Source organism: Apostichopus japonicus, chromosome 22, assembly GCF_037975245.1.
Source record: "Apostichopus japonicus isolate 1M-3 chromosome 22, ASM3797524v1, whole genome shotgun sequence".
In the NCBI taxonomy this organism is placed as follows: Eukaryota; Metazoa; Echinodermata; class Holothuroidea; order Aspidochirotida; family Stichopodidae; genus Apostichopus; species Apostichopus japonicus.
In genome coordinates, this window is record NC_092582.1 from 25,247,823 (window position 1) to 25,266,902 (window position 19,080).

At 40.3% G+C, this 19,080-nt stretch overlaps 1 protein-coding gene across 1 annotated transcript in view; it reads left to right on the forward strand.

Moving 5' to 3' along the window:
• LOC139963341 (uncharacterized) overlaps positions 1-16,073 on the forward strand; it is an 85,146-nt gene extending 69,073 nt beyond the window's left edge. The window contains exons 21-32 of the mRNA XM_071963986.1: positions 363-596; positions 1,592-1,698; positions 5,081-5,287; positions 5,959-6,137; positions 6,809-7,120; positions 7,654-7,796; positions 8,250-8,545; positions 9,595-9,748; positions 10,580-10,872; positions 11,269-11,416; positions 11,757-11,854; positions 12,485-16,073. Of these exons, the coding sequence (XP_071820087.1) occupies positions 363-596; positions 1,592-1,698; positions 5,081-5,287; positions 5,959-6,137; positions 6,809-7,120; positions 7,654-7,796; positions 8,250-8,545; positions 9,595-9,748; positions 10,580-10,872; positions 11,269-11,416; positions 11,757-11,854; positions 12,485-13,717 (3,404 nt within the window). The 3' untranslated portion in view covers positions 13,718-16,073. The remainder of the gene's footprint in view (positions 1-362; positions 597-1,591; positions 1,699-5,080; positions 5,288-5,958; positions 6,138-6,808; positions 7,121-7,653; positions 7,797-8,249; positions 8,546-9,594; positions 9,749-10,579; positions 10,873-11,268; positions 11,417-11,756; positions 11,855-12,484) is intronic.
• The last annotated feature ends 3,007 nt before the right edge of the window (positions 16,074-19,080 follow it).

A 19,080-nucleotide genomic window follows, 5' to 3' on the forward strand; every position in this document is an offset into this window, starting at 1 on the left:
TTGCTATGAAAGATACAGAGAGGCACTCCTGCCCCTGTTATGTCTCGCTCAGTAAAATGATTGATATTTTGTTATCATAATTTTACATAATTTGTGTGTTTTACTGCCTTTTTTTATCCTTCAAACTTGTTTGTGAACAATAAAGTCTTTGTTTTGTATTGCTTACTTGCATTATGTCAGTTTACCACTCAAAAGTTGATTAAGAGTTGTGTTGTATTTATTGACCAGCTTCCTAAAGGTCATCTGACCTTTTGACCCTGATCTGACCCTGATCTGACCTTTTGCTCTTGATTAATTGTGTTTGTACTCCTGTGTTATCATTACATGTTTGTTTGACTGATTGACTTGTGTTTCGTCTCTAGGTCCAAACTGCCAGCACAATGCAAACAATTGTGACAGTACTCTTTGTTTGAACGGTGGCAGCTGCATAGATATGGTTGGCTCATTCCGCTGTGAATGTCCACCGGGATTCGAAGGCAACATGTGTGAGGGCGACGTGAATGAATGCCACAACGGACCCTGCTTTGAGCCGGGGATCGTCAAGTGCCTTCAGGGGAACAATAATTATACCTGCGTGTGCCGCTCTGGTTACACTGGTAAGTGGCAGGATTGCATATACACACACACAAAGCATTGTGAAATGGTCCATCTCACATCATAAATGTGAGACATTCTGTATTCTGAGTTAACATGTAGAGTACTTATACATGAAAAGTGGGTTAACATGTAGACTACTTATACATGAAGAGTGGTTACCTCACAAGTCCTGCTATTAGAAGAGCTCACTTGACATCATTTTCCATTCCAGTGATAGAAATGTATATGAAGAATTGATAGCTCAGTGGAGGCATCACAGTATGTTATGTTGAAAGCTCAGTGGAGGCATCACAGTATGTTATGTCGAAAGCTCAGTGGAGGCATCACAGTATGTTACGTTTGAAGTTCAGTGGAGACATCACAGTTATGTTACGTTGAAAGCTCAGTGGAGGCATCACAGTATGTTACGATGAAAGCTCAGTGGAGGCATCACAGTATGTTATGTTGAAAGCTCAGTGGAGGCATCACAGTATGTTATGTCGAAAGCTCAGTGGAGGCATCACAGTTATGTTACGTTGAAAGCTCAGTGGAGGCATCACAGTATGTTACGTTGGAAGATCAGTGGAGGCATCACAGTATGTTACGTTGGAAGATCAGTGGAGGCATCACAGTATGTTACGTTGGAAGATCAGTGGAGGCATCACAATATGTTAAGTTGAAAGCTCAGTGGAGGCATCACAATATGTTAAGTTGAAAGCTCAGTGGGGCATCACAGTATGTTATGTTGAAAGCTCAGTGGAGGCATCACAGTATGTTATGTTGAAAGCTCAGTGGAGGCATCACAGTATGTTACGTTGAAAGCTCAGTGGAGGCATCACAGTTATGTTACATTGAAAGTTCAGTGTAGGCATCACAATATGTTATAGTATGTTATGTTGCTGGTAGGATAGGCTGCAATGCAAGAGCACTTTACACTCAGTAAGGCCATCAAGTTCTTTAGTGTAATTACCTTTCTTTTTATGGATCCATTTGTACTCTTTGTTCTTATTAACAGGTTTACATTGTGACCATGTTACAACTGCTGCCTGTAGTTCATCCCCTTGCCAGAATGGCGGAATTTGCCAAACAGCTGGAGACAGTTTCTCATGCAAATGTGCAGTGGTAAGATTATAAGTTCTCATGTCTAATTATTGTTCAAACTTGTAGCTGCTATAGACCATCTTGGTAATCAGAAGGCCACCGACCTTCTCATGGACTGGAATGTGTTTAGCACAAATAATCAACTTTCCTCAGCTGAAATTTGTTTAAGTTGTCAGTTGTGATGAACAGTTATACAATGAAAACCCTAACCTTTTATTCTGCATACTGCTCCTGAAATGTCTAAATAAGGATGTTAACAATGTGTAAAAGTAAGAGGGCCGGATGTTTCGATCCTAGCAGGATCTTATTCAGAGGCTGAATGATGTTAACAATGTATGTTATCAATGAGAAATTAGACTTTATACCAACCATACCATTGCAGTGTAATGTAGTGTGTGTAATGTAGTGTGTGTAATGTAGTGTGTAGTGTAATGTTGTTTAGTGTAATGCAGTGTGATGTAGTGTGTGTAATGTTGTTTAGTGTAATGCAGAGTAATGTAGTGTGTGTAATGTTGTTTAGTGTAATGCAGTGTGATGTAGTGTGTGTAATGTTGTTTAGTGTAATGCAGAGTAATGTAGTGTGTGTAGCACAGTGTGATGTAGTGTGTGTAACATAGTTAATGTAATGTAGCGTAATGTAGTATGTGTAGTGTAACATAGTTAATGTAATGCAGAGTAATGTAGTGTGTGTAGTACAGTGTGATGAAGTGTGTGTAACATAGTTTAGTGTAATGCAGAGTAATGTAGTGTGTGTAGTGTAACATAGTTAATGTAACGCAGAGTAATGTAGTGTGTGTAGTGTAACATAGTTAATGTAATGCAGAGTAATGTAGTGTGTGTAGCACAGTGTGATGTAGTGTGTGTAACATAGTTAATGTAATGTAGTGTGTGTAGTGTAACATAGTAAATGTAATGCAGAGTAATGTAGTGTGTGTAGTGTAACATAGTAAATGTAATGCAGAGTAATGTAGTGTGTGTAGTACAGTGTGTAACATAGTTAATGTAATGTAAAGTAATGTAGTGTGTGTAGTGTAACATAGTTAATGTAATGCAGAGTAATGTAGTATGTGTAGTGTAACATAGTTAATGTAATGCAGAGTAATGTAGTGTGTGTAGTGTAACATAGTAAATGTAATGCAGAGTAATGTAGTGTGTGTAGTACAGTGTGTAACATAGTTAATGTAATGTAAAGTAATGTAGTGTGTGTAGTGTAACATAGTTAATGTAATGCAGAGTAATGTAGTATGTGTAGTGTAACATAGTAAATGTAATGCAGAGTAATGTAGTGTGTGTAGCACAGTGTGATGTAGTGTGTGTAACATAGTTAATGTAGTGTGTGTAGTGTAACATAGTAAATGTAATGCAGAGTAATGTAGTGTGTGTAGTGTAACATAGTAAATGTAATGCAGAGTAATGTAGTGTGTGTAGTACAGTGTGATGAAGTGTGTGTAACATAGTTAATGTAATGCAGAGTAATGTAGTGTGTGTAGCACAGTGTGATGTAGTGTGTGTAACATAGTTAATGTAATGCAGAGTAATGTAGTGTGTAGTGTAACATAGTTAATGTAATGTAGAGTAATGTAGTGTGTAGTGTAACATAGTTAATGTAATGCAGAGTAATGTAGTATGTGTAGTGTACCATAGTGTGTGTAATGTTGTTTAGTGTAATGCAGTGTGATGTAGTGTGTGTAATGTTGTTTAGTGTAATGCAGAGTAATGTAGTGTGTGTAGCACAGTGTGATGTAGTGTGTGTAACATAGTTAATGTAATGTAGCGTAATGTAGTATGTGTAGTGTAACATAGTAAATGTAATGCAGAGTAATGTAGTGTGTGTTGCACAGTGTGATGTAGTGTGTGTAACATAGTTAATGTAGTGTGTGTAGTGTAACATAGTAAATGTAATGCAGAGTAATGTAGTGTGTGTAGTGTAACATAGTAAATGTAATGCAGAGTAATGTAGTGTGTGTAGCACAGTGTGATGTAGTGTGTGTAACATAGTAAATGTAATGCAGAGTAATGTAGTGTGTGTAGCACAGTGTGATGTAGTGTGTGTAACATAGTTAATGTAATGCAGAGTAATGTAGTGTGTAGTGTAACATAGTTAATGTAATGTAGAGTAATGTAGTGTGTAGTGTAACATAGTTAATGTAATGCAGAGTAATGTAGTATGTGTAGTGTAACATAGTTAATGTAATGCAGAGTAATGTAGTGTGTGTAGTGTAACATAGTAAATTTAATGCAGAGTAATGTAGTGTGTGTAGTACAGTGTGATGAAGTGTGTATAACATAGTTAATGTAATGCAGAGTAATGTAGTGTGTGTAGTGTAACATAGTTAATGTAATGCAGAGTAATGTAGTGTGTGTAGTGTAACATAGTAAATGTAATGCAGAGTAATGTAGTGTGTGTAGTACAGTGTGATGAAGTGTGTGTAACATAGTTTAGTGTAATGCAGAGTAATGTAGTGTGTGTAGTACAGTGTGATGAAGTGTGTGTAACATAGTTTAGTGTAATGCAGAGTAATGTAGTGTGTGTAGTGTAACATAGTTAATGTAATGCAGAGTAATGTAGTGTGTGTAGTGTAACATAGTAAATGTAATGCAGAGTAATGTAGTGTGTGTAGTACAGTGTGATGTTGTGTGTGAAACATAGTTTAGTGTAATGCAGAGTTATGTAGTGTATGTCATGTTATCCAATGACTACCCAGCAAACACAAAACGTTATCATAACATTTTTAAAAGAGCCTCTAAAATATGTTTTTATAATGTTAAATGTGGTGCTATAAAAACGTCGGCATAACGTTTTTATGAGATATTAATGTTATATTCATGTTATATTCATGTTTTAACGAAAAAATGTTTTGAAATAATAGCCTGAAAATGTTTTCGTGACATATTTATTACACCACAAATAACGTTATCAAAACAAAAGACGAAACGTTTTAAAAACGTTTTTGTGTTTGCTGGGTATCCAGTCAGCCCTATCAAAAGATTGATGCTCACACAAACTTGTTTGTTACACTTGTCATCTCAAATATGGAAATATTTAGAACAAATAAAGTAACCACAGCTGATTGTAACCTTGGTAACGCTGTTTTCTCAGGTTTCCTTGTATTCAATATTTAACATGTGAGGTGGAAAAGGTAAAAGAAAAAGTAATGAAAACTACATTGTTTCTGTTTCTATGGCAACCTTTTTAACTGTACATACTGAAACCATAGCAACCTTTTTTCTAGTCATGAAAGAAGGAAATGATGATAACAAATGATAATATGAAGATAGTGAAAATGCAATATGCATATAATGCATATAAAATTTCCTTTTGTATTTGCATGTGTTTGATTTCCCTTTGAAAAGCAATCTTGCATAATTTTGGTTTTATTTGCATTTTCTGTTTTTTTTCCAGGGATTTGAAGGTGATCGTTGTGAAAGCTGTTCATGCATGAATGGTGGTTATTGTCTGGAGAACCAGTGCCATTGCCCTGATGGGTTTACTGGACCAAGGTGTGAGACTGTGTCCACTTCTACCAAACCACCTGGTGGAGTAGTTACCCAAGTGAAAGTGACATGCAAACCAGAATGTGATAACCGGAGGAAAGGAGACCACTGCATGGTAATAGCCTCAGTTATTTATATTGCTTTTTACTTTCTTTGTTATGTGCAGCCAGAGTACTTGCTACATAGGTACAGAAATATAACAACCAGGTCTGTTACGCTCAAGTATTATTTGAAGGATGAATTGTTTACCAACAATACATCAAATATGAGTGCAACTATTGGAGACGTGCACGTTTATAATATGTTAGATATCTGGATTGTTCCTTCATTGCCAAGCTGATGTCGATATTGTGTTAGCTTTGTATAAAAGAAGTCATGTGAGTCATACATTAAGTATGACACCAGCTGCTTTATGGGGAATTCCATATATTGACTGGGATAATATTTACAAGGATAAATGTAATATATGTTGTGTTAGCTTTGTATAAAAGAAGTCATTTTGAGTCTTACATATATTAGTCGAAGAAGAAGTAGACCAGCTGCTTTAAGGAGCATACTATATTTTGACTGGATAATATACAAGGGATAATATATGCCCGCAGACAAGTGCAATGTATGTTGTGTTAGCTTTGTATAAAAGAAGTCATGTTGAGTCATACATTTATCAGCAGAAGAAGAAGTAGACTAGCTGCTTTAAGGGGATATTATATATTGACTGGATAATATACAAGGGATAATATATGAATGTAATGCAATTAATATGAGTATTCTGTTCTTCTTGTCTAGATTGGTTGTAATACTACAGAGTGTAGCTGGGACCACCACAACTGTGTATATGAGGAAAACAAAGAGGAGTTTTGTCCAGATCCATGTTCTAACCTAGAACACAGCGGTCAATGTCAAGATTGTAGTAAAGAAGCTTGTGCTGCAAACAGTCAAAGTTGCCCTGGTGACATACATTGCAAGTAAGTTTAACCTTGTGCAAAGTCACTTCAGTCCACAAGGTTTCTTTTCCAAGATTTTTCGTGATAACTGCATTTTATTTTGCCTACATTTTCATGTTTCTTAGCGTTTCGCCCTTCTTGCTGTTGCTTGTATCGCATGGCTTGAAAGAACAGTAAGAGAGAAACTGAGAGAGCAAAATTCACCTCAGTGAGAAAACGTGAGGGAGCAAACTTCACGTCAGTGAGTGAACACGAGTGGGAGCACAATTCACGTCATTGAGTGAACGCGAGAGAGCAAATTTCACATCAGTAAAAGAACATTCGAGAGAGCAAAATTTCCATTCATGATTGGATAGTCAGCTTTTTCAACAAATGTGGCTTTTTGTGGCATTTCAGGTTAGGAGTGTGCGCCCACGCGAAGACTTACTCTCCATAATATTCACCTTTTAGATTTCAAACATTCATTATCCAGTAAGGGCTTTAATATTGTTGCTTAATATTGGTTCCAACCCAACTTTATCCCACTTCCGTCTAACATTTTTGTTCTAATGTCCACTTTCTAAGTCATTTGCATTAGTTTGTGCTTGGCAGCCTTTGGTAGGCCTACTAGGTAGAGTATTGCCATGAAATTGGTTTTATTTTCTTACTTCTACTTAATTGAAGTTTTGATCTTCCTTGTATTCATTGTACAGGAATGACTCTTTCTGCATTAATCACTACAATGACGGTCTGTGTGACAGTGTCTGTAATAACGTCGCCTGTCGTAACGACGGCACAGACTGCAGCCCACCACAGTTTGTCGGTGTCATCATCATCTTTGTACTCATGCCCCCCGAGGAGCTCAAAGAGCCGGAGATCTCCAAGGAGTTCCTGCGGTTTGTTTCCGATTTGCTCCGCACCGTGGTAGTGTTTGTAAAGGAAGATGGTGTTGACAAAATCCTGACTTGGGATGGAGTGGGCGAGGCGTTATCCTTCCGAAAGAAGAGGGCATCGTCCAGCGGCGGGTAAGAACACTGTCATCATCTTATCTTACTTTGATTGGCAAGGACAGAGAATGTGGTGTAACGGGGGGGGGGGGGACCAGTGGGGGTGGATTTATGAGGTGTTATTGATTTAGTAGGATAGAAAATGGCTGTTGTAACATCAGTTGATAAAAATATATCTTCGCACTCATAATTCTTGAAATAAGATGGACATAAGTAAGAAGTCTTCAGGATTAAGGAGATCAAAGCATCTACAGTAGGAGATTTGATTTTTCTCATAGTAAATCAGTCTAACAACAATTTCTGCAAAATGGATTTAAATCCCAGTGGGGATGCCCTTTTTGTCTTAATTGAATTATGTTGAAATCTACCTAAATCACCCAATGTTCTACATTTCCTGCTCGCAAATATCCCTAGCAACATGTTCTTGTTCGTGAAGGAGATGTTCTCTTTGTTCATGGAATTCTCCTCTCTGTTAGCTGTACAGTAAATGCTAAGCCCCTCCCCCATCCCCCTTCATGCATATTCATCAGTTTTGTCACCCTATTCCACAGGTCTGCTGCATATTTGAAGATTGACAACAGCAACTGCGAAGAGTTTGGCTACTACTGCTACAATGATCCCGAGAATGCAGTAGACATTATCAATGGCTTGCAGAAAGGCGGGAACATACCTGACAACAAATTTGGCATTGAGAGTAAGTTTTCATCCTCTTTAGAGTACATGATCTCATCAAAAGAACCATAGGATTGGTTGCCAGTTCATCAGATTTACCAAGTAGTTAATGCTATCACAATTAATGCAGCTATTAATATAAATCCCTCTGGATTTGTGATCCTCACCAGCATTTATTTTGTAAATTTAAAAAAAAAAATGTGTTTTTGCTTTTAATATTTTTAACTTTTGTTTTACAGCTCTCTCCATTAATCATTTGCAAGAGTAAATTGGCAATTTCCCAAACATTTTGACTTTCTCATTGATCTTGACTATTTCAATCAATCAGATATTCGGTATTGTTGTGGGATGTTGGTTTGATGTCCCGTAGGTAATTTTGCCAAGTCGATGCTTGCAATTTATTAGAATGTTTCGTCCATCCCAAATGTAAGACTTGGTCGAATCCATACCTCTTGTCTCTCTCTCTCTGCATCAGATTCATCAACACCCGATTCCACCACGGGGCCTCCCAATCTGACGTATGTGATTGCTGCCTGTGGTGTGATAGCAATGCTGCTGTTGGGGCTCTTCATAGGTTCTAAGCGCACCATACGTACAAAGTGCACATACATCCCAGAAAACCCAAATGATCCATCGCGAACGAGTAAGAGAAATGGCCCGTATGGGATTGAAGATGCCCCACCCCTACAGTGTGACGGCCATATAGGAGGAGCAGATTGGGAGAGCCAAACCAGTCTCGATACCATTCCACCAGACCGAAAGAAGTTTAAGGTATTGACTGTCTTCATGGAAATGGTCTCTGAATTGCTTGCTTTTATGAAGATAAGAAAATGGAAGGAAATTTTTTCTTTTGCAATTATTGGTAGTTTTGATTTCATTGTTGATGGTCCCTTGCTCATATTTTGTTTTCAAGTTTGGTTTTGTTGCAGCCGATATTTGTGATACGCGGTTGATAAGCTTGATGTCGTGGTAGTATGTGGTTAAATAGCTGGCTGTCATATTTGTATGCGGTTAAATAGCTGGCTGTCGTACTAGTATGTGGTTAAATAGCTGGCTGTTGTACTAGTATGTAGTTATAATAGCTGACTGTCGTACTAGTATGTGGTTAATAGCTGGCTGTCATACTAGTATGTAGTTATAATAGCTGGCTGTCGTACTAGTATGTAGTTATAATAGCTGGCTATTGTACTATATAGCTGCCTGTCATACTTGTATATAGTTATCATAGCTTGCTGTCATACTTGATTGTGGTTATAATAGCTTGCTGTCATACTAGTATGTAGTTATAATAGCTGGCTATTGTACTATATAGCTGCCTGTCATACTTGTATATAGTTATCATAGCTTGCTGTCATACTAGATTTTGGTTAAAATAGCTGGCTGCCATACTAGTATGTAGTTATAATAGCTGGCTATTGTACTATATAGCTGCCTATCATACTTGTATATAGTTATCATAGCTTGCTGTCATACTAGATTGTGGTTATAATAGCTGGCTGCCATACTAGTATGTAGTTATAATAGCTGCCTATTGTACTATATAGCTGCCTGTCATACTTGTATATAGTTATCATAGCTTGCTGTCATACTAGATTTTGGTTAAAATAGCTGGCTGCCATACTAGTATGTAGTTATAATAGCTGGCTATTGTACTATATAGCTGCCTATCATACTTGTATATAGTTATCATAGCTTGCTGTCGTACTAGATTTTGGTTAAAATAGCTGGCTGCCATACTAGTATGTAGTTATAATAGCTTGCTGAACTTTCCAGTAACTAAGATTTGTGTTTGATTATTATCGTTTGTTTTTTTACCAAAGAACGCAAGAGGGGCAGCTGTTGCCGTTGAGGATGGTATCAGAGCCAAACCTTGGACGACCGGGTTAGGTGCCCAGCCAGGTACCCCCCTTACACCCCCCGAGACAGAACATGACCGAAGAATGTATTTGGGCATTGATGCAGATTTACATTCAGGTTGGTAATACCTGAATATGCCTCTGGGGACTTGTCTAATGTTCCATGACGTGTTGATATATGCAGGGGTAGTGGGGGGGGTCACTGCCTTGAGATATGTATTACCATATGCCTCTGGGGACTTGTCTAATGTTCCATGACGTGTTGATGGATGCAGGGGTAGGGGGGGGGTCACTGCCTTGAGATATGTATTACCATATGCCTCTGGGGACTTGTCTAATGTTCCATGACTTGTTGATGGATGCACAGGTAGCGTGGGGGGGGGGGGTTGTGTGGGTAGCGTGGTCACGGTAGTAGACCTTGTGGTTGTTTAATACTGAATCTTGAGTGAGATTCTGCTAGCTTCTTAATCTACTGTATTGAATGTATGAATAGCTGGAATAATGTGATACCTAGTTGTGGGTGTCATTTTACAGCTAACTTGTTAACAGCTAACTTGTTAACAGCTAACTTGTTAACAGCTAACTTGTTAACAGCTAACTTGTTAACAGCTAACTTGTTAACAGCTAACTTGTTAATAGCAGCTATCTTGTTCATCATCATGTTTCTTTAGTTGTACTTTTGGTGTGTGTATCGCCAGCAATTAATTCAACTTTGTGATGTTCTTTTATGTTTCTGTTGCACACAGAACCAACTTTACTGACTCCTTAGTGGGCAAATTGAGTAATTCTATAAGTGGAGGGCTACTCAGTAATCAAGCATATTCTGTGTCCAAACCAGGCCTGTGTTTTGCAATGTTACTTGAAGTTAAATAAGGCTAACAATGTTTGACTGCCTTAACAGTTGACTTTCTCAATAATGACCGCCTGTATGTGTCCCCCTGTCCTTCAGAATCGTCCTCTGACAGCGAAGGTACGGTACTCCATGAAATAGTCTGGAAGTGTAAGAAGCGGTACCTGACTCAGGAGAGCGCAGTCATGGAGATTGAGAAACACTTCAGACAGAAGGTGGATGTCAATGCCAGATGTCACTCAGGTGACACAGCCCTGCACTTAGCAGCTATGCATAACTTACCAAAGATCTGCACTAAACTGCTGGAGAAAGCAGATGTGAATGCAGAGGATGACACGGGCAGGACACCTCTCCACAAGGCCATCGAGACTGAATCACATGAAGCATTTACGGTACGAGGCCCCCTCACCCCCATTACCCCCTCCCCCCAATCAGTCAGTGGTTACCCCCCTCACAGTCTGGTTAAGCCAAATGTAATCAGTTCAAAAACTTATAAAATATTCCTCCTCTTTTCCTTGGTTCAATATGGTTATACCTTCAATATGGTTAGTATAGTTATTTTCATATAGGGAAGATGTTGTGCCACAACAGAGCGCATGAAGAAGAGGCATGAAGGCACAACAGAGGCATGTAGGCCAGATGTGAATGCCTCTTGTGCTGGCGAACATAAAAAGTTACTGTAAGAACATGTGATTTACGAATGAACATCCATCCAGCATCTCTGATAGATCCTGTTGTTACTTTAACGCAGCGGTTTTCATAGCTTCCTCTTTTGTTTGTATCTGTAGACTTTGATCCAGCAGAGACATACCTGTGTGGATAAGAAAACTCACAAGGGTATTACTCCAATGATCTGTGCTGTGAGGTTATCAGACATACCGATGCTGAGAGCCCTACTGGACGCCAAGGCAGACACCGAGAGCACAGATGCCAAAGGTACGTCCACTGAAGAAAAAAAGGAAATGAAATAAAAGGAAAAGAAATTAAAGGAAAGGAAAGGGAGTGTACTATTGGCTGAAGTCGCTTGCTTAGCAAACTTGATGAACGTCTTCTGAATTCCTTAGGCCAAGACCACATCCTGAAAGCAATTTGTATCACGACTATATGAATCTTTCAACTTCTGTGATACCTTGTCAAATTTAAAAAACTTTTGGCTACTCTTGGGCAGCTCTATGCTACTCTGTGCACTGGATGAGTAACTGAGTTTTGATCGACATTTGGTGGATACTTGATCGACTGGAATGCTTATAAATCTATCTTGTTTTCTCTCTTTCAGGGAAGACAGCTCTCCATTGGGCTGCTGCTGTCAATAACTTTGAGGCCGTCAAGATGCTCATAGAGAAAGGTGCAAATAAAGATGCCAAAGATTACAGAGTAAGTGCCTCTACCCTCCTACACTCACACACCCTCCCTCTCCCCCTTTACACACTTTCCCTCTCCCTGTACACACACCCTATCTCCCTCACCCCTACAGACAACCGCCCTCACCCCTACACAGAACCTCCCTCTCCCCTACATGCAAGCTCCCTCACCTCTACACACAACCTCCCTCACCCCTACACAGAACCTCCCTCTCCCCTACATGCAAGCTCCTTCACCCCTACACACAACCTCCCTCACCCCTTCACATAACCTCCTACCCCTACCCACACTTTCTCTCTGCCCCTAAGCACACCCTCCCTCTCCCCCTACACACCCTCCCTCACCCCTACACACAACCTCTCTCTCCCCTACATGCAAGCTCCCTCACCCCTACACACAACCTCCTTTACCTCTACACACAACCTCCCTCGCCCCTACACATAACCTCCCTCACCCCTACAGACACCCTCTCTCTTCCCAACTCTCCAGCTTTGCAGGATGTAATAGTTTGTTTGGCTTTGTGATTTTGTTTAATGTCACTTGCTGCCCTCTAAGATGTTTCATTGTCGCTTTCGTAACATGAGTTAATGGCCGGTTTGTGTGGACTGTCTGTAACAAATTGCCTTGTGCTTTTTCACATAGGATCAAACACCCTTGTTCCATGGAGCATCTGAGGGTAGCTGCGAGTCGATTCAACACCTCCTCCAACACGGAGCAAACCCGAGCATCCTCAATGACATGCAGGAGAGTCCGTTAGATGCGGCTATGCAGAGGCACTTTGAGGACATTGTGAACCTTTTCAATCAGATGGCTCAACATCCGGCAGCCAACGGTACCATGAACCACATGCACGACCCTTACCGAAAGAAACCAAAGAAAACCAAAGCTGCTAGTAAAATGGATCCTATGAACGGCCATGACATGATCAACGGCCAACACCAGAAGCAGAGGAAGAAACGTAAAAAGCGAGCTGAAGTAGCGGAGGACGCACTGAACACGCTGTCTCCTCCAAACTCACTAGATTCACCGCAGAGTGTCAATCACACACCGCCACCATTATATGCGACTCAGAGGATGGTGGGGCCAAACTTTGAACAGGGGATGTTTGTAGCCAATGCACACATGATACCGTTAGAGTACAGTGATAGGCATGCAATGGGGCCAGGCATACAGCATAGCCCATGTAGGGAAGCATTAGAGTGTGAAAGCCCCGAGGGGCATATGAACATTGGCCAAATGGGATGCTATGGGAGCAGTAGGCCACAACATATGGGGCCAGGTGAGAGGAGGGTACTTTATACAGACTCAGCCATGCCCCAGATGATGCAGCAAGCGTCAAATACTCAACCCTTAGTGCTGAGCCCTAGTAGAAGCGACTGTGAGTACAGAACTCATAGAAGCCCTAATAGAGGGCAGGCTCCACAGCCACCATCTTACCAACAGTCTCCCGCTTCTATGCAGCCAAGTACACCCCACTGTGAGGTTCCCAGAGCTCAGGCTAACTCACCAGTGGGAGGAGGCGAGATGCAGCAGATACAGAACAATCATATGTATGTGGGTAGTCCAGGGCAAACTCAACTGTTGCATTATCCCACACCTCCTTCTAACCATAGCATGGGGGCACCTATGAGCACTGGTAACAGCCCCATGCAACAGCAAACTCAGCAAGGATATCCTGAAATATTGACACCATCTCCGGAAGCAGTGGATCGCTGGTCGTCATCACCTCATAAGTCACCCATAGCAGCAGACTGGTCCGTGCCTGATGGTATCTCCAGCTCTCCTGCCAGGGGTGAGTGCCCAGCAGTAGATATGGCTAACCTACCAACCAACCATTACCATCATCAATACACACAGAAGACAGCTTACCTATGAGAAAGTTTAAAGAAGTCAACGTTTCACATGTCGATAGAGGTCGGATGGTTTCAGCAGTGTTGACAGCTGATGGTGTTCTTGACAGCTGTGTGTGTGTTTGTGTGTGCGGTGTCAATCTTATACAATAGTGTCGTCAAGTACAGTCAGATTTCACTACACTTGGCATGCCACACAACATGCCACACAGATTGCCACACAACCAGCAATTAATGCCAAGGAGTGTGGCAGTGTTAAACGAGGAAGCGATTCGGGAAATGTGAAGTGAAACAAAAGTTGTGAGATGGGTCAGTGATAGTGCTCCCCGAGTTAGAGGCTGGAAGTAGTACTTGTTAGTGGAACGGAGATAGTTACGGCGTTCCACAGACTTAACTGAGTCTGAGAGAAGTGGGGATGGAAAGTGTTGAAGTGCCTTTAAAGTGCCTTAAAAGAAGATAAAGAGAAAGGAAAGTTTACACAAATAACAGTAAATTATAGGATCTTTATGATTACAAATGAATATTCACGAACTACTGCATATGTGGCAAATGATTAAGGTCACATGACATCAGATTTCTGGAAGTGGAAACCTGGGAGCTGGGTTGGGGGGGGTGGGGGTTGTTTGATATACACTATTCTCTGTAAAATGCAGGTACAACAATAAAGTTCACAGGTCTTGCCCTGAATTTATAAGTCAGGTCTAGCTTTCAGTAATAATTGGTTTGAAGGGTTCTATCTCAAAGTGATTGACACAAGAGGATTAATATAAGTGTTGAATTGTTTCTTTGAGTAAACTTTGGTGGTTGTTTAAGGGGGTATCGGTGCTGGACCACAGAAGGGGGTATTAGTGCTGGACCAAAGAAGGGGGGTATCAGTGCTGGACCACAGGGCCAAACATTTCCAAAGCTACCTTCTTGTTGTTAGATTTGCTGAAATGTTTAGAGGAAGTATTAGGTACAACCAACATTAATGTTATAGTTTTACCAGAGTCGATAACCATTAGGCATAACCTTTAAAAGTAATATGGTACATCACATGTGTGGCTATATTGTCTTTCCTGCAGTTAACAATTACCTTGTTAGGAGGAGGCATTTTAAATATTTGAATGGCTTGACACAAATGTTTTCAGGTGTCAAATCCAGCTGAAAGTTTCAGTTTATACATTAATATTGCTGGCAATATGGATGACCACAGAGCAGAATGGCACGGTTTAATTTGGGTCGGGTAGATCCTTGTGGGTTCTACGATATGATAGGGATACTACTGTACTATGATAGGTTTATTATAACGTATATCTGCTCTTGATTGGCTGATTTTTATTCCTTTGTTTTTTTTTTAACACTGAATGTAAGTATCATGTAGATAACATTATCAATCACTGCCAAATGGTTTTAACACTTTTAGCCTTTGTTGCAAAATTTTCATGTGATTTATAGACGGTGGTTAGGGAAACGTACTTTAAAGGAAAATGTATATTTTTTTCTTTACAAATTTGAAATAAACACAGCATAAAATTAGGACCAAACTTGGTTTTTTTTCGTGGCCATACCACCAGTTTTGTTGAGTAAGGCAAAATAAAATAGAGCCAATGTTAGTATGCAGGCCATAGGATTAGATTTGTGTGTTATTGTTAGGGGTGACCAGAGGGTAGGGTAGGGGGGGCCAGTAGGAGGGAGGGTAGGGTGGGTGGTTATTCATGGATTATTTATGGCAACTCAAACAACTCTTTTATTACGAGTGCTAGCCTGCTGCATGTATAGTATTTATTTTGTCTTTTGTTCCTGGGCTTTGAAGAAACAAAAGTGTCATAAAAGTGGAAGAAGATTGTAAATAAAACAACAGGCCTCATTTATCATAAACTTTGCAGATTTCACAATGGAAGGAGATTGTAGCCATTTTAATTTTTATTATCTTTGATGATGTTATTTTCCGAAGGTGCACTTGCAGTTGGCTATTTTTTATTATTATCAGACAGTTTACTGCACGAAAAGAAAGATCGTGGGTCGTGAAGTCCTTACTTATTAAAAGTGAATATTTATCAAATATTCAATTGTCAGACAGTCTTGCTATAAAAGCTTTGCAAATTTGAACAAAGATAGCCCCAAGAACATTGTTCTCTTAAAATGATTGTTAGACATCATTATATTTTTTTCTGCTTTGTTTTAGTAGATATTTTGTTAATCATTCTTCCTAAAGACACTCTAGGATGTGGTTGTTTCAAACAGTATTGTTTTCTATTGTCAAGGTTCAGTTTTGCCTGAATCATTTTACATGCCAAGTTTGTTTGTATAGTTTCTTGTTAAGATTTTTGTTTTTACTTCTTTTTATATGCTTGTAAAAAGATACATAGGTAATGTTATTAAATATTAGACTTATCATATATTTGCCTTCTTACTTTGAGTTTTGGTTTTTGGTTTCGATGATAAACCGCTGCAGGCATTCATGCAGACAGAGAATGTGTGTATGTGTGTATGCGTGTACCTGTTAGACCTGTCAAACGGGGATAATCGTATGGATACACACCTTCCAACTGGGGATACACCCCAAAATGGGGGATATCCCCATTTGTCAAATCCCCATTTTCTATGTGCAAAACCATCCACAACATCGCAGAAGTGCCTCCTTTAATTTGCTAAATGATTAAAAAATTTCACCATTTTCATACTTCAAATCCGCATGTCTGGTGTGTTTGTTTAACAAAGATACAGTAGGTGTCTCAGCTCTGATTACTATAGCGCCCTCAGCATTATACACACGGATGACGCATGTCCCCAGTTAACAGGTTAAGAGACATACACACATTTTTCCCGGTTGACTACTACAGCAGCAAACACACTAAGATAAGCTGTGCCAGGACTAACAAGCTATATTTAGTGTACTGTAGGCTACTTTTTTTTTCTATTAGGATATAGTCTAAAGCAAGTTATTAATTCTACTTCCCCATTACACTTCACTACGGAATTACCTGAGATTATAATTGAAGATTAGCTTCAGTGTGTTTGGATTTGGAGAGAGCAGACGTATTTTGCGGCTCTCTCTCCTTTGCATGGTTTAACGTTGAGGGAGGGTTTTGTTAACAAAACCGTCGCGCTTGAACTATGTGCTTCAGAAATAACTTAGTGTTGTGCCACCTTTTGTCTTGCTGTCATCGAGCTTAATAAATCTGGAGATACTATCACACAGTAAATACGCGCGTACCATGCATGGAGGGTCATGTGATGTGTTCTAGGGTGGTACTAAATATATTACTCTCCCCATTACGCATGATGATTTTACCCAACTAGTACGTAAATGTGTTTGCGTGCATAGAGCAGCAGCAAACATTTCGAAAAGACTTTTAACGTTGAGGGTGACTTTTAACTGCAATATTCCAGATCCTAAACCAAACTTGTTTCCAGAAAAACTAAACACGCCCTTTGATGAAGATGACATTAAACAAGCAGTCTCATCCTTAAAAAATAATAAAACCCCAGGTTGTGATAAGGTCACAGCCGAACATCTCAAATATGCCCCATGCACACACAAACACATAGCAAATATCTTAAATAGTATAGCCGAATCGGGAGATTTCCCGATGGAAATTAAACAAGGAATCATAACTCCTATCCAAAAACCAGGAAAGACTAAAGGTCCACCAGAAAACTTAAGACCAGTCATTTTATTATCAACACTGAGGAAAATTCTTGCGGTTTGTGTGGCCAGGAGGATTCGTCCGTCAATTGATGAGCATATCCTCCCCATTACCCAAACTGCCTACACTTCAGGACGTTGCACAGCTGAACTTGTCTTCGCTTTTAAAGTGCTAGCAGAAAAAGCTATAGCATCCATAGGTTACACTATAAATCTATTGATGCTAGATATGAGCAAGGCGTTCGACACAATTCAAAGAGGATCTTTGCTAACTGACCTAGAACAGGTTCTTGACAACGACGAACTTCACCTGATATCACTACTAATCGATAACGTCTCCTACACCGTCAAAATAAAGGGCTAACTCGGACTTCCTTTTTAACACTAACATTGGTTCACCACAAGGAGATAGTGCAAGTGCACTATTATAACTTATCTAGCCAACTCTTTGAAATCAGATGATAATGATATCGATGCAGTTATCCTGCCATCTCAGTTAGTTGATCATGATTGCAGCACTACCACCACTCATTCTTTTTTCACAGTAGACCTCACCAACAATACGCTGATGATATCTCTTGGGCATCAACTGGTCAGCATCAGGCGCGGCGGAACGGAAAAATTATTGGGGGGGGGGAGCTAATGTGTGGATACTATCTAAGCGGAGCGCCACCATCGGTTGGCGCAGAGCGTACAAGAAAATTTTGGGTTTTTTCAAACCCCCAGATGGCCGGAAACGGCACTTCCCGAGTGTTTTATGCTGCGAATACCTAGCCCTAAAATATGGGTCTCAAGCCTGCAATTTCTCAGATTGCACGTTAAAGTCTGTAAAAACATTGTAATTTGTATATTCAATGGTGTTTTAAGAGAGTTGCTATTACTCGTAGTACTCGCAAAGGCGTTTTTGAGTGTAGTAAGGGCAGTGGCGGAGCTAGGGGTATTGGTCAGGGGGGGGGGCCAGAATGGTCTATAGGGGCGCTTTCGACACTATCTAAGCGGAGCGTCACCACAGGATGGCGCGGAGCTTACAGAAAATTTTTGAGTAAAGATACTCCCTAGATTGCAAGAAATGACCCTTTCCGGGCCTTGCTAATTTGCAGATAAACGGAGAATAAATAGGTGTCGTCGCCATTTTGTCGGAAAATTACACCAACAGAATATGACAAATGTCAATAGGTATATGAGAGCGCAATAAAATAGTCAATAATCGCGAATAAGTAAAAAGTAGTGAAAAGGTGAAAAGGGCGCCAGCAGTCCATTTGAGTCCGTCAGGGGGGGGGGGGGGGCATCCGCCCCTGACTGTATATATGGACGCTCCGCCACTAAGTAAGGGCATGTTGGAGAACTGGCTGAAATGAGGCAAGTCATTGGCCTAAGACGAAATTGTGTTACGCTTACCGGTACTCACACTCACTGCTTCCACTTTTCACGGGGCGTGAAGACGCGGTTGGGGTGACAATGTGGTCTATAGCTAGGGGACGGGCCGAGGATCCCCCAGCAATTACTAAAATTATTACACCTATATAGTATACGTGTGCATCGGACAGATCGACAAGTATGCATTGAAAAATGGGCAGATGCACGTTTCGGAGCCTTGGTAAATATTGGGGGGCTCATCATGCATTTGCCCCCTCAACTTTTTCATTGGGGGGGGGGGGGCTGAGCCCCCCCCAAGCCCCCCCCGGTTCCGCCGCCACTGGTCAGCATATACTGCAAGATATCGAAAAACGAGTTTCTGACAAACTGGCAGGAAGGAA